Below are 16,631 nucleotides of genomic sequence, written 5' to 3'. Positions count from 1 at the left end.
GTTTCTGTGTGAGGGCTTTCTCTAGTTGTGGCAAGCGGGGGCCACTCTTCACCGCGGTGCATGGGCCTCTCACTATCGCAGCCTCTCTTGTTGCGGAGCACAGGCTCCAGACGCGCAGGCTCAGTACTTGTGGCTCACGGGCCTAGTTGCTCCGCGCCATGTGGGATCCTCCCAGACCAGGGCTCGAACCCGTGTCCCCTGCATTAGCAGGCAGATTCTCAACCGCTGCGCCACCAGGGAAGCCCCCATATTTTTGATAATGTACTATTTATTGCTTTCCTGATTGTCCAGTCTTAATATTTTTATCCTCCAAATGTCCCTTCCTTATGCTCACTTCTTTCTAGCCACATTGCCTCCATTTAGGTTCAAGGCCTCCTCTTGTTTCTCTTGAATATGGCCTCAAAAGTGGTCTGTCCTCATTACACTCATATTTTCCTCTACATCTTCATATCTTTATTAAGTTACTCTCCTACACAAAGCGAAGAAAGGCCTGAATTTCATCTAGGCAGAGTAGAAAAACCTCATGAACAGTTAGGACAATCAAAAGATCCTAGAAGTGTCATGCCTACTGGTAGTAGGGTTAAATTAATGCAGAATAAAGCATACTAGAGTATGGTCTTGTGATATAGAGACTTAGATAGCAAAGATTAAAAACAAGCCTCAAAAGAACTGATATCGGGCTTCCCTGGTGGCGCAGTGGTTGAGAGTCCGCCTGCCGATGCAGGGGACACGGGTTCGTGCCCCGGTCCGGGAGGATCCCACATGCCGCAGAGCGGCTGGGCCCATGAGTCATGGCCGCTGAGCCTGCGCATCCGGAGCCTGTGCTCTGCAATGGGAGAGGCTACAACAGTGAGAGGCCCGCGTACCACAAAAAAAAAAAAAAAAGAACTGATATTATCAGCAAGTAACTTGAGGACCTGCCAAAATAATAACAGTTTTTCAAATAAGACAAGAAAATTCAAACATCAAACAATATAACATTCAAAATATTCAGCATTTGATAAAAAATTACTAGATATTCAAAGAAAAAGCAATTTGTAACCCATTACCAGTTGGAAAATAAATCAATAGAAACAAGCTGAGTAAAGACAAAGATGATAAACGTGGTAAACAGCAATTTCGAAATAGCCATTATTAATATGCTCAAAGATTTAAAAGGAAAACATGAATTTGATGAAATGAGAAACAGAAAGTATTCCTATATTTATAAAATTCAAATAGAACTAGAGTACAATATCTAAATTTAAAAATTCACTGGATAACATTAACATATTAGATACTATCCAGAAGAAAAGAACAGTAGACTTGAAGGCATAGCAATGGAAACTAAAGTGAAAAAAGATTAGGAAAAAAACCAGAGCATCAGTGACTTGCATCACAATAACAATCAGTCTAACACACATGCAACTGGAGTCACAGAAGAGGAGAGAAGAGGGAGCAGCAAGGATATTTGAAGAAATAACAGTCAAAATCTTCCAAATTTAATCAAAACTATAAATCCATATTTCAATGAAGTTCAGTGACTCTAAGCAGGATAAACACAAAGAAACCCAAAGAGAAAATCTTAAAAGCAGAGAGAGAAAAAAAGACACATTACATTTGAGGGAACAAAGACAAAAATGATCTCATCAGAAGCAGTGCAAGGTAGATGACAATGGAATGTCATTAAAGTGTATAAAAAAGTCAACTTAGAATTCTGCACCAGTGAAAACACCTTTCAAAAATGGTGAAATAAAGACTTTTCAGACAAGCAAAAAACTTTGAATAGTCATTGCCAGCTGACCTATATTCCAAGAAATGTTGAAGTTCTTCAGGCAAAAAGGATATAAGATGGAAAGTTCAATCTACAAAAAGAAATAAAGAGTGACAGAAATGGTAAATCTGTGTGGAAATATATAAGCCTTTTATTCTCATAATGTATTTAACTTATAATTGTTTAAAGCAAAAATAATAACAATTATGTATATAACATATGTAAATATAAAAGGCATCGCAAGAATAATACAATGGCAGGGGGAAATGGAAGAATACTGTGTGTCACTTTATGAAATAGTATAATGTTATCTGAAGATAGACTGTGATAAATTTAAAAATGCATATTGCAAACTCAGAGCAACCATTGAGAAAAAAGAGAGGTATAGCTATTAGGTCAATAGTGGAATTAAAATGGAATCCTAAAAAAAACAAACCAGCAAACGAACAACTCAAAAGAGGAAAGGAATGAGGGGAAAAAAGGAAGAAAGAACTTTTAAATGGAACAAAGAGAAAACAAGTAGGAGTTCAGTAGACTCAACTAAACTGATAATTATATTAAATGTAAATGGTCTAAACATACCAATTAGAAAGTAGAGATTGTCAGACTAGATGAAAAAAAGATCTGACTTTAAACTCTCTATAGGAGATGGCCCTTGAATATTCAGATAAGTTAAAAGTAAAAGGATGGAAAATGTTATCATACCAATTCTACAAAAAACTCTTTCAAATATAGAGAAGGGAATACTTCACAACTCATTTTATGAGGCCAGCATTGCCCTAATACCAAAATCAAGCAAAGACATTGCAAAAAAAGGAGTACAAACCAATGAATGGGACACACACACACACACACACACACACACACACACACACAAAACATTAGTATATCAAATCCACAATATATAAGAATGATAATACATCATGACCAAGTAGAGTTTTCCCCAGGAATGCAAAGCTGGTTTAAAATGAAAAAATAAATCAATAGAATTCACCACACCAATGGACTAAAAAAGAAAAACCATCTCAGTAATGGAAAATAGGTATTTGACAAAATTCAATACCCATTCATGACAAAAACCTGTCATCGAACTAGGAAGAGAAGGACACTTTCTCAATTTGAAAAAGGGCATTCTCAAAAAACTTCTGGTGAAAGACTGTAACTTCTCTCCTAATATTGGAAATTTGGCAAGGATGTTTGCTCCCTCCACTTTTATTCAAAAATATACTGAAATCCTGTCCCATTCAAAGGGCAAGAAAAAGAAATAAAACACATCTAGATTGAAAAGGAATATGTAAAACTGTCTCCATTTGCAGACATTATGGTTTATGTAGCGAATGCTAAGGAATTTACAAGAAAGTTAATAAAACTAAGTTAAGCAAAGTTGCAGAATACAAAGTCAATATATAAAGAATCAATTTCATTTCTACATACTAGTAATAAACAGCTGGAAAATAAAATTAAATAAACAATGTCATTTATAGTAGCAGAAAAAAATTAAAAATTTAGGATTAAATTTAATAAAATATGTGGAAGACCTGTGTAATAAAAAGTACAAATACTATTAAGAGAAATTAAAGAAGACCTAAATAAATGGAGAGATATATCATGTTCACGGATTAGAAGACTCAATAGTCTTAAGATGTCAATTCTCTACAAAGTCTATATAATTCCATTCAAAATTCCATTAATCTTTGTTGGCAGAAATTGACAAGCTGTTTTTAAAATTTATATAGAAATGTGAAAGGTCTAGAATGGCCGAAATAATTTTTTAAAAAGAAGAGCAAACTTCGAGAAATTATACTGCCTGATTTCAAGATTTACTACAGAGTTACAGTAATCAAAACACTGTGGTATTTATGTAAAGATAGACTTAGGGATTAAAGAAACAGAATGGAGAGTCCAGGAATAGATCCACACATACATAATCAAATGATTTTTCAATGAAATTACCAAGGTAATTCAATAGTGTAAAAGATAATATTTTCAACAAATGGTGCAGGAACAATTAAACATTCAACTGGGAAAAAGAAATCTGGACCCTAACTTCATTATATATTCAAAATTAATTATAAAATTGACCTAAATGTAAAAGCAAAAATTATAAAACTCTTCAAAGAAAACAAAGGAGAATGTCTTTGTGATCTTGAAGTATGCAAAGATTTCTTAGAAATGACACAAAAAATATGAACTATAAAAGCAAAAATTGATAAATTGGGCTCCACCAAAATTTTAAACTTTTGCTCTTCAAAAGACACCAATAAGGGGCTTCCCTGGTGGCGCAGTGGTTGAGAGTCTGCCTGCCAATGCAGGGGACACGGGTTCGTGCCCCGGTCCAGGAAGATCCCACATGCCGCGGAGCGGCTGGGCCCGTGAGCCATGGCTGCTGAGACTGCACGTCCGGAGCCTGTGCTCCGCAACGGGAGAGGTCACAATAGTGAGAGGCCCGCGTACCGCAAAACAAAAACAAACAAAAAAAGACACCAATAAGAAGATGAAAAGGCGAGCCATGGTCTGGGAGAAAATATTTGCACCCCTTTACCTAACAAAGGATTTACACAGAATATAAAAAGAATATTTACCACAATTCAGTAGTAAGACAGATATAAAAATGGGCAAATGATTTAAATAGACAACTCAAAATATCTAGAAATAGCCAATAAGCACATGAAAAGACACTGAACATCATTAGTCGTCAGGCAAAAAGAAAGTGAAACCACACAGAGGTACCAGTACACACCTACTAGAATGGTTAAAATCAAAAACACTGACATTATCAAGTGTTGATGCTGTTGTGCAGACGTCAGCAAACTATGGCCCACAGGCCATACTGAACCAAACCGTACACTTAAAATGGGTGCATTTTATAGTATCTTAATGCAGGTATCTCAATAAAACTGAACAAAAAATGGGAAAAACTTTAGGTTTAGATGGGTTGCAGAATTTTATGGAGTTTTAGAAAAGTAGTACTGTGCATACTGTATGTTATATAACACCTCCAACTGGTTTTGTAGCAGTATCCCATATTTAAACACATTAATACAATTTCAGCAAACAAGTATTCCAACTAAGTGAGATGTCTAGAAACAACTGGACAGGTCAGGTTTTGTGGACCAGTGAGTTTTAGAACCAAAGTTTAGAAAAAATTTTGGGTGTACAGAGTTTTTAAAATTTAGTCTTGCAGATAAGGACTTATGGGGCTGTACCTGTTTTTGCATACCCTATATGTCCTGAGAGCCTCTTATGTGCCAGATACTGTTGTTAGGTGACTGCAGGGCACAGAAACACAAGCAACCCTGTTCTTGCGGAGACAGGAAGATAGGAATAGGAAGACAAGATAAGGGAGATGAGTGTGACGCAGTTCCTACTGACCAGGGCTCACATGGTACAGGGGGTCAGATGCAGACAAGGAACAGAACCCAAGGCAGATTTTGATAATGCGATAGGAGACCTGGGGATGGAGAGACTAATTCAGTGGTCTCTGAGGAGACCAGGCTGGAAAGAGAGGCTGAGTTCCATCATGGTGGGTCTTATACGCATTTTATCCTGTAAGCAACAGCACTTCATTTATTAAACTGGACTCACCAGTGATGCTCTCTGAGTCTCTGTGATTGATATTCATGAGGTTTTCTTCGCCCATCGGTGATGTAGAAGTGGCATTCTGGGATTGACTCATGCAAGGTCCTTTCTTGTTTTGGTTGAGCAGGACAGTTTTGGTTTGAATCAGAGTAAAGGAAATCCATCAAGCCATTCAATAAAGAAAGGTTCTGGTCAAATGGATATTTTCTTTTAAACAGATTTTTTTTTTGATGGTCAAATGACATCTGGAGCAATGAGTGCTCTCATGTGATTATCACTCCTTGGATGGTCATGACCTAAAACAAAGAACACATCAAGTGACTTTAGAATTCAGCATGCTCATTAATAACAGCAGTCCAATTACCCAGAACGTCTGTCATTAAGAATGTTTTCCTAGGGCTTCCCTGGTGGCGCAGTGGTTGAGGGGCCGCCTGCCGATGCAGGGGACACGGGTTCGTGCCCCGGTCCGGGAAGATCCCACATGCCGCGGAGCGGCTGGGCCCGTGAGCCATGGCCGCTGAGCCTGTGCGTCCGGAGCCTGTGCTCCGCAACGGGAGAGGCCACAACAGAGGCCCGCGTAACGCAAAAAAAAAAAAAAAAAAGAATGTTTTCCTAATGATACACACACCACATGGATAAATCTAGAAATAATATACTGGATGAAAGGGTCAGACAAAAAAAGCACATAGTTTATGATTCCATTTATATAAAATTCTAGAAAATGTAAACTTATCTATAGTGACAGAAAGCAGATCAGTGGTTGCCTGGGGTTGGGGAGGGATGACCAAGGGGCAGGAGGAAAGTTTGGGGGATGATAAATATGTTCATTATTTTGATTGTGACAATGGTTTCACAAGTATATACATATGTCAAAACTTATCAAATTGTATATTTGAAATATGTGCAATCTAATGTAAATTATAATTCATTAAAGCTGTTTTAAAAATTTAAAGATAATCTACTGTTTAAAGTAAAATAATAATAATATATTGTGGGGTCTATAACATATGCAGAAGTAAAACATATTAAAACAATAGCACAAAGGCCAGGAGGAGAAAAATGGAAATATACTATAGCAAGGTGTTTATACCATACATGAAATAGTAAAATATCACTCAAAGGGGAACTGTGATGAATTAAAAATGTATACTATAAACTCTAAAGCAAACAATAAAATAACTCAGAAATTACAGATATAAACCAACAATGAAGATGAAACGGAATAATACAAAACAGGGTTTTTCAACCCTGACACTACAGATATTTGGGTCTGGAAAATAATACTTTGTTGTGTGCATTGTAAGATGTTTAGCAGCATGCCAGTAGAACCCTCTTCCCAGACCCTCTCCCAGTTTTAACAGCCCCCAAATGTTTCCAGACAGTATCAAATGTCCCCTGGGGGGGCAAAGTTGCCCCCAGTTGAAAACTACTGATATGAAAGATGCTCAACCTCACTTATAATTAAAATAAATAAAAATGTAAAGAAAATATTTTTCATCCATTAGATCAGCAAACATTAAGTTTTATTATATTCATTGTTGGAGGGGTACGGAGAAAGTGGTACTTATACTGTTGATAAAAGTGCAAATTGATACAAGCTTTTAGAAAGGCTATTTGGCAATGCCTACCAAAGTTTTCAATGCATATACACCATAATTTAACAATTCTACCATTAGGAATTTATATGATGGAGATACTCACAGAGTATGCCAAGATGTAGGCATAAGGATGCCCATACAGTATTTTCTTTTTTTAAAGCATACGTACACAACTGGAATCAAGATATCCATAAAGAAATAGTTTAATAATGGTATATACAAAGGAATATAATGCATTAAATATATGTGTGTATTTTAAAAAACCCAATTGTTGCAATCAAAAAAACTTCAATATTAATTATAAACTTAGCTTTATATCAAAAGACAGTCTCTACTAAATAGTGTCTACTTAGCAACATGCAGCTTCTATTTATGGCTAATTCATTCTCATGCCTACTATTTACAGGCATTATAAACATGATGTGTTTTTTTTTTTTTACAAGAGTCACCACCAAGAAATAGAAAAGACCAAAATAAAAGCACTAAATTTAGGAGACTGAAAATGGTCACTGAGGTAGCACAGAGACACACTGTCAGCAACCACTAGGGAAGAGAATTTCAGAGACAGAATGGGCAACAGAATTAAACATTACAGAAAAGTCAAAAAAGATCTTTGGTTTAAAAAAGGTGGTATACAGAGACCATAAAATCAACAGTAACCTTCTAGAAACCAGTTCAATCAAGAGATTAGGCCCAAAGTCAGGCTGTAAGTGATCAGGAAGCAAGATGGTAAGAATGGAGTTTAGTGAGTATACAACAAGATTTGCAACATCCAGGCTTTCATGGATTTCCGTGGACAAGTAAAATTTCAAAAACTTCTGTGGTTATTGGCATAGGGTTGCTGTTTTTATACTTCATAAATGAAAAAAAATGTATAAGGAAAAACACATAATAAACAACATTCCTTCCCAGAAAAGTTTATAATTTTATGTTGACATAAAAATTTTCCTATATTTGAATTCAGAAAATTTTTATAAATTTTTAAAATTCTATTTTATATAAACAATTATTTTCTTGAAACATGTTTGTCAACATAGCAATCTGTACTAGCCAGTGCAACATGAAGTAAAGCTCAAAAGTATTTGTTTAGGTACTTTGATTTTAATTCCAGTTGTCAAAAATTCATTTTCACATCCAAGATCAGTCTACTGTGTGCAATTAAATTCTTCCCCATGTGCTATCTTATTGTCCAAACTGCCATTACCAAATTAACCACTGAAAGGGCAATGGAACGAAAGCGCATCAAACCAGTAAAGATTTGCCCACCCCCACCCAGTGAGGTTGGGAGGAGGCCATTATTGAGCCTACCAGAGTGGTTAAGAACATGGATTCTGAACTCTAGCTCTACTACTAGTTGCATGACCGTGAATAAGTTACTTAACCTTGTTTCTTCATTTGTAAAATGGGCTTAATAACATGGTCTACTTTATGGGGTTACTATGGGGATTAAGTGAGTTATGAGAGGATAACAGTAGCACCTACCTCAGATGGTCACTGGGGAAATTACATGAGTTAATACATGTAAAGCTCTTAGAACAATACCTTAGAATACAGTAAATACTATGTAAATATTAGTTATTATTATTTCTACCTCCACCAAATAGTACAATTTTATCATTATTATTATTGTACCTTACACAAACTTGGGCACACTGTAAACCCTACTGTTGACTGCTAATACAATCTGCTCGCAACTTAAGAAGTCACATTTACTTCCCTCTGATGAGTGATGTTAGTTTTGTGCCCTTAATCATTTTCTTTCTACCTCTGTGATTCATGAACAAACCGAAAGCTTGCAGAGTCAGAGTTCTAAATGTAGTAGAAACTAAACTTTGGCAAGCACAAGCAACACATATTCAGTGCATTTTCTAGTTTGTACACACTTATTCTTAGTAACTCCTTGAGTATCATCTACTTGCTATGCTGGATCTTTATTCACTCTTTTTAGGAACAACTTCACGGCTTTTTTTAATAAAACAGTCAACCAAGCATGTGTTATTTAACAAGAAGCCAGCCTTTGTAATTCTTGCACATTTAGGAAAAAATAAAGCAAACCAGCTAAGTGACTTATTTTAATAAGAATGAGACTTAAAAAGAACAAACAAAACATGTCACTGATATAAACATTGCTGGCAGAATACAACATGCTGATGACTTAGTTAGCCTAGCCATGGGAACTAAAATGGTCAACAGTGAGGGCCTAAATATAGGCCCTGTGCCTTAAAAAAAGCTTGCTACTTCCTTAAAACGGGATACTCTGGCCAAAACAGACTTACAGAAAAGGCTAAAACAATTCAGGACACTTCACTTTGACAAGAGTGCAGAGCCTAGAAATACAGTAAATATAATGATGTGACAAACATTTAAATTGGAAAAATATATTTAAAATTTTTATTGTACAAACAATACTTTGGGGATTAATTTAAAATACATGTTGGCTGCTCATCTGAATGCAGAAGTGGGAACAGTGCCAATCACCAACTCCAGCAGCAGCTCTTGTAGACAGTGTCAACCTTCATCCAGACAAAAGATAAACTGTATAATTTAAAACATAAAATAAATGGACCACATTTCCTATATTAAATAATAGATTTTCAACAAAGACAGAGACTCACTAATTTTTAATGTATCTGGCTACATCAAAGACAAAATTTACAAAAAATACACAATAATTTTAAAATTAGATATTGAACCACAAAAAAAAGAAGACTATACAATGGCTTCAGTGCTAAAAGCTGAAAAAAAGGGTGGCGGGGGTGTCACCCCCGAAATCCAACCTGGATAGTGAGAAGCAGATCTTACAAAGGCAGAGCCCACACACCAACACCAAGGCCAGCTTCATGGGCGAGCCACAGTACACTACATTCCGAAACAGTTACTCTACCAGCAACTGTAAAGTTCACCCTGAGGGGCTATTTGGTCCTAGCAAACATTTGATCCCTCTTTTTTTGTATCATTCAATTTAATGACCAGTAGGGTTTTCAGAATATAAACTACATGGAGGCAGCTCTACTTACAAGCAGGACAAATTCCAAAAGGCTGTTAAAGCCGTTAGTCTAAAAGAAATCCGTTAGTCTAAAAGTCCAAAACCATGAGTGAAATTTAGGTTTATGGTGTCTGTATTTCCTCCGAGCTGGTATGTTTTTGGCATTAAAAAAAATAAGTGTCCTGTTTTGTTTACAATGAACATTTACTGAGGCAGGCAACCCCTCCCTGCCACAATCTCCACCAACAGAAGGGAGGCAACCTCTGGCAGCTAAGGAATCCACACCAGAGTTTCACCTGCAGATTAGAAAAGGCCTTGAACCCATGGTGCATCTGTGGCTTTTGATAAGTTTCCACAGCACCACTTTCACTCACCACGCTCAGCCTTTAAGTTCTTGAACTACAACTTTAACCTGAATTTCAAACCTTTGACTAAATAGGCATCCCATTTTAGAGATGATCCTCTGCTGAAACCATTTCAGACATGCATATTTCTTCACCTTTGGCTGACTCTCAACTGCACAGGCATATCTTTTTTCACACATCCTGCGACTGTCCTTCGTAATCATTCTTATTGTCCAGACATATATTTAATATGTATAATTTCCTCACTTTCAATTTTTTACACTATTTCTATTTTAGTGTTCATCCATCTATCACTAGTACTGCTTTCAGAGATAAAATGGGGGGCTTCCCTGGTGGCACAGTGGTTGAGAATCCGCCTGCCAATGCAGGGGACACGGGTTTGAGCCCCTGCATTGGGTCTTTGTTGCTGCGCACGGGCTTTCTCTAGTTGCGGCGAGCAGGGGCTACTCTTTGTTGCGGTGCGCGGGCTTCTCATCACGGTGGCTTCTCATGTTGCGGAGCACGGGCTCTAGGCACGCGGGCTTCAGTAGTTGCAGCACATGAGCTCAGTAGTTGTGGCTCGCAGGCTCTAGAGCGCAGGCTCAGTAGTTGTGGCACACGGGCTTAGTTGCTCCGTGGCATGTGGGATCTTCCCGGACCAGGGCTCGAACCCATGTCCTCTGCATTGGCAGGCGGATTCTTAACCACTGCTCCACCAGGGAAGCCCTGGAGGCATAATTTTAGATGTTGCTTGTGCTTGGCATTTGGTTTCAAGCCAAATACTAAAGAAGGTTTGAAGAAAAAATTAGTCTGCTGTCTTGTTTGCAAAGATACTGAATTTATATTCCAGTAATCCAGTCTGAACTACTGCAGTGGAAAGGGATACTGTTTCTCTATACTTCCTCAACAAACAGTAAATAGCAAGAGAATGGGTGACTGCTAATAAGTATCTGATTCATCAGGGTCTTCAAATCACTAGGAGCTAAAACTACCACAGCAACACTGAAGAAGGTTTTCTAGGCAAGGAACCATCTGTGAGCTGATGATTAATTTTACAGCAGCCACATTATACAACTGTGATTGTATATTCTATACTTTACCTTTTCTAAAATTAGGCAAATAATCCAAAAGAAAAAGAATACTGGCACTTTTTCACGAAAGCCAGGTCTAGTCATTACTAGAATCCTTATGTTTCATATTTTACATCTACATCCTCATCAAAGTACAATGACAATTATTAAAATATGACCCCAATCACGAGGAAAACATTAAATCATGCTTTCATACCTACGCTTTAAGAAGTTAGGAAAGCAGGATTTAAAAGAAAATGTTAAAAGATAATATTTTATGGTGTTTAAATAATTAAGTTTTACCCGTCTGGAAAATTTACACACCCAGTGTGCTAGAGTAACAACTATGGCACCTAACAAAGGTTATCACTATCTGTGGATTTTATTTTCAAATTCTTGGAAGTATAGTATTAAACATGTTAATAGATATGCTTCCTTTTCCCATTTGGCATTTCAATGAGTTACACATATTGGTATTCAAAAGTTAAAGTCAGAAAAGTTAAATAGCACCTTTGTATTTGTAATGGACTATGAAATAACATATACCACATAACCCATTTATTTTCACAGACTTTTCATTAGTTATCCACATTCACCAACTGGTAATATTGAAACAATCTCTCTGTGCCTCAGTTTCCTCATTTATAAAATGGGAACAATAATAGTACCTATTTTATGTGGTTTAAATGAGTTAATACTTATAAAGCATATATAATAGTATTTTGTAAACAGTGAACATTACTTATGTGCTTAATGTAATTTAAAAGTTAAATAGATAAGGATGTAGCATTATAAAATACAAACAACACCATTTCATGGTACCTGGTCATGGGACGCAGACTTAGAAGATACAGGATTCAGATCAGTTCCTACGCTTCCACATTGTCAACAGCTCTAGCTCTCAAAAAGAACATGCTTTTATAAAAAGCATGGCTCTATATCTCATCTGGAATTGCCACCTAACAATAATTCAGGAGTTCTAACAATTATTCTTACCTAAGGTAATCCTTTCTCGTCACTAACTACTGGCCGTAGAGAAACTCTTACAAAAATTTATCCAAATAAAAAGCCCATAATGGGTATGCAGACTAGTGCAGCCGTTCAAAAGAACCATGGAAACTATGTTGTCAAATTAAGTACACACGTACCCTTTGATCCAGCAATTCTGCTCCCAGGTATATCTATCTCAAAGAAATTCTCACATCAGCCCATAAAGAGACAGGTGTGAGATTGTTTCCTGCATTGCTATTTGTGGTAGTAAGCTGAGGGCCTATTCCCTCTAGAGTAATAGGTAAAATGTGGATACATACCATGGAACAATACAGCACTAGAAGTACAGTGCTGAGTGAATTAAGCAGAAGCAAAAGGAGAGAGACACCATAATGCAATTTACATAAATTAAATTTTTTCTGTATTATGAATACATGAAAATGCTTGCCTTGCGGGGAGGAGAGTAGGGGAATTTGGAGCAAGGTATGGGGATAAAAGGGAAATTTTAAAAAAATCTATGAAGTCCTACTGTTCTTTTGGCAGGCTACTTATCGTATAATCATTATTGCAACTCTTCAATCCTTAATGTCTGAACATGTGCCTGGAGGTGAAAACATTTTCTGGAGACAGTGTATGCAGAACTAGCAATCTCTGCAATGTAAACTATGTGGGGCACAGTTCCTGACAATTTCTTAAAAGGCCATGTTGCTTTTATATTACTACCTAGCTGCTCTAAAGCAGTGTAATTAGATTTCAACTAAAGAAATGGTTAAAAAAAAAATACAAGTGAGATTAAGCCTCAATGTTGACATCTTCAGGTGTTTGGTTATCTGGTAAAAGTTTTGAAGAGAAAAATGTTTAAAGTTCAAAGATGACAAGAGTTTAAAAGTGGTACATAATAAGTTACATTCCTTAAACAAACCTATTTATCATCTGATGAAAATCAGCCACAAGTGACACTGAAATTTCCATTCTGTTTCTCTCTTTTTCTTTAAAACACACAAACACAACACACACATATGCGTGTGTGCACCTTTGTCTTTCATTATAAATAAAATCATATGTTCATTCAAAAAAAATTCAGGCAGTAGATAAATATGGGCAATCAAATAAAAGCTCCTTGTAATATTTCACCATCATTCACTGGGAGATAGACTGTTGATATGCGTTTAGTAGCCTACTCATTTATCTTTCCATGCCAACATATTGTCAATCTACGCCATCTTTTTAATGTAACTCACTTAGTAATGAATTACACAGTATTCAGAATATACAATAATATAACCACCAATTTTTTCCATCAGTGACTTTCTAACAATTGCTCATCCACTTAAAACTCAAGAATCTAAACTTTTTTGTAAAAAGCTGGGTAGTATGTAAGCCTTCAGTCATCTATTATCTTTGTTGTTGTTATTGTTTTTAATCCTTTAAAAATGGAAAAACCATTCTTAGCTTATAGAACTGGCTAGATTTGGCCCACTGGCTATAGTTTGCTGACCTCTGGTCTATACCTTAAATCACAGTATTTTTGCACCACAGAAGAAAACAATGACACAAAACTCTTAAAGAAAATGCAACAAGTAACTGAATAAGTATAATAGTATCAACATCATATTTTCAAAATTCGACTTCTAGACAGGAATTCCAACTTTTGCATGATTTCCCAGTGACAGTGAGTATCAAAAAAGATAGTAGAGGGCTTCCCTGGTGGCGCAGTGGTTGAGAGTCCGCCTGCCGATGCAGGGGACACGGGTTCGTGCCCTGGTCTGGGAAGATCCCACATGCTGCGGAGTGGCTGGGCCTGTGAGCCACGGCCGCTGAGCCTGCGCGTCCAGAGCCTGTGCTCCGCAACGAGAGAGGCCACAACAGTGAGAGGCCCGCGTACCGCAAAAAAAAAAAAAAAAAAAAAAGATAGTAGATATATAAAAATCCTAAAACCAGCATAGGCTACTAGTTATACATCTCTAGTTTTATCCCTTTTTCCCATAACCCATTTTTTTCAAACTTGTTTCTGTAAAAGATCATGATTGGCTTAGAAATATGAAATCCATGGAAATTATTATTTGGCAGTCAAAAATAATTTAGTGACGTCATATGTAGTTTAGTCAAAGAAAATCGGATAGAAAGTAGCTCAAAATTACTAAATGCAAACCTCAGAAGGGTAGTCTTCTTGCACACATTCACAAAATAGTCTTGGTTTAGTTCTCTAAGAGAAAGATCAACTCCATACTTGAACTCTATCTGAAATTCTGTATCCTTTTAAGAGGGCACTATCTTCTCTGAACCACCTGGCAAAAGAGCTACATAATGTTATATAGTATAATCAATTCTAACACTGCAAAAGCTTTTTCAGCATAGGGTTTTCTTATAACTTCTTTAAAGAATGGAGACTGCGTTTAGTGTGAATTACTGAAATTTTTGAAAGTTTGGTAAATGGAGAAAATAAGTTACTTTAAGGGTTATTATTATCAAATTAAACCTAACAAGGCACACATTTCATCATTTTAACATCAACAGTGGAGCTCCTCTTAGGAAAGAAATGCTTTTTGTTCAGGAAAATACATGGAAAATGCACTTAGGGTGGAAGGTAAGGCCTTGCAGCATCAAAGGAAGGCAAAGATGCTCTGCATAAGACTAGGGAAACAATTGTTTGTTTTTTCCCCTCTGGAGAGGGAGAGAGAAGGCAAGGGGAAGAAATCCCATCCAGATGGCAGTAACTCAGAGGCCACAGAACACTAGGAATTTGCAGAAGTCTTAGGGAGGGTTTTTGGCTTCTCCATAACATGAAACTGAAGGTTCAAGCCAACTGTTTAGTTCTTAAAGGGTCGGTCTGGATACTCAGATGACATTTAGGTATAGACATGTTAAAATAGTCACAAGAGTGGTTGCTATCAGGAATTTATATTCCAGGATATTAATAAAGTCATCATAGCTATATTTTAAATCTTTTTTTAAACATAGAAAATTATGTCCTTTTGACTAAAGTAATGATTAAAAAAAGAAAAAAAAACAATTATAGGTCTTCAAAAATGGATAATGCAGAGGAAATGGCATTATAAAGTTTGTGGATTTCCTATTCTCTTAACCAAAAATGGGGGGAAACATCTAGAGCAGAGGCATTTTACATAATAGATTATGTGGGTACTAAAATATGTACTATACTTCTAGAACCAAATAAATCCTTCCACAACAAATCAGAAAGCATTTTCTTTCAACGTTAACTGGTAAAATTTAGGTAGTAGAGTAAATCAAAAGACACCATCACCTGAAAACCTACAAACACTTCACAGAAGGTTAAGAAATAAACCAAACAGATATAATCATGCTGGCAGACTTAAGAATACTTCTGTATAATCTGCTCTTCCAGACTTAGCTTCAAATCAAATAGCCAAGAAGATGCCCTGAAACAGCACTTTCACAGAGTAGTAAGGTAAATTCAAATTTTAAAAACAGAAATTCAAGAAGAAGTTCAAAATCCACGTCCTCATTTTTTTAAAAAATTTTTATTGGAGTATAGTTGATTTACAATGTTGTGTTAGTTTCAGGTGTACAGCAAAGTGAATCTGTTATACACATACATATAGCCTCTCTTTTTTAGATTCTTCTGTGTCCTCATTTCTGTCTCCTCTAACAATCAAACATAAACTTGCTTTTGGTGGCTTAAGGTGATCCTAAAGCCTTCAGTTATTTTAAAATTAAAATACTTAAAGCCTTTAGAAGTAAAAGTTTCCAAAAGCTGCCAAAAGAAAAACTGTAGGCAAGATAGCTCTTCAGATCAATGAAGTAATCAGTGGCACGAGGATATGCAATCTTATATGACCAGGAACAGGGTGCAACTTAAAATGGGGGTGAGTGATGGTCAGGATAGAATATTTATTATAAACATATTTATAAACATATATAATTCTCGAATGATTCTAGAATTCTGCATATCTAAGACATATAACCATGTTAGTAATATAATTCTACTAGGCAAGAGACATTCAAATTATATTATGGTTTAGACACAAAACTCACTGTTTTCCGAATCAGTTGTCACAGTCAACTCCAGGACTTCAAGATAAGGTTATCTTTTGAGGGAGAACTGACATGTAGTGGATGATTTTGGTTTGCCAATGAAATTCAGGAATCAATCAATCTGTTACTTGTTCTGAGCTGCTAAAAATAATAAGTGGACTATAGATCAAAATAAATCCTTATTCCAAAAAATTAAGTCCACCTATATCTCAATACCTTGCAAATGCCAGGCATTCAATAAACATCTGTTAAATGAATGAATCAATCTGTAGTCAAGTTACATCCTTACAATCT

The 16,631-nt window shown here is 36.3% G+C and overlaps 1 protein-coding gene across 2 annotated transcripts in view; it reads right to left on the bottom strand.

Annotated features, from left to right (window-relative positions):
• TRAK2 (trafficking kinesin protein 2) overlaps window positions 1–16,631 on the bottom strand; it is a 70,126-nt gene that overhangs the window by 40,487 nt on the left and 13,008 nt on the right. Inside the window, exons 1-2 of one of the 2 annotated variants that reach the window (XM_067740986.1) lie at window positions 16,338–16,568; window positions 5,339–5,628 (exon numbers count right to left, since the gene is read on the bottom strand). In XM_067740986.1, the coding sequence (XP_067597087.1) occupies window positions 5,339–5,429 (91 nt within the window). In that variant the 5' untranslated portion in view covers window positions 5,430–5,628; window positions 16,338–16,568. Of the gene's footprint in view, window positions 1–5,338; window positions 5,629–16,337; window positions 16,569–16,631 lie in introns of those variants that run through there. The other variant, XM_067740985.1, reaches the window with a different exon arrangement.

This window comes from Pseudorca crassidens, chromosome 6 (genome assembly GCF_039906515.1).
Source record: "Pseudorca crassidens isolate mPseCra1 chromosome 6, mPseCra1.hap1, whole genome shotgun sequence".
In the NCBI taxonomy this organism is placed as follows: domain Eukaryota; kingdom Metazoa; phylum Chordata; class Mammalia; order Artiodactyla; family Delphinidae; genus Pseudorca; species Pseudorca crassidens.
Note: the sequence above shows the minus strand (reverse complement) of the source record. Positions and strands in the feature narration are given on the sequence as shown.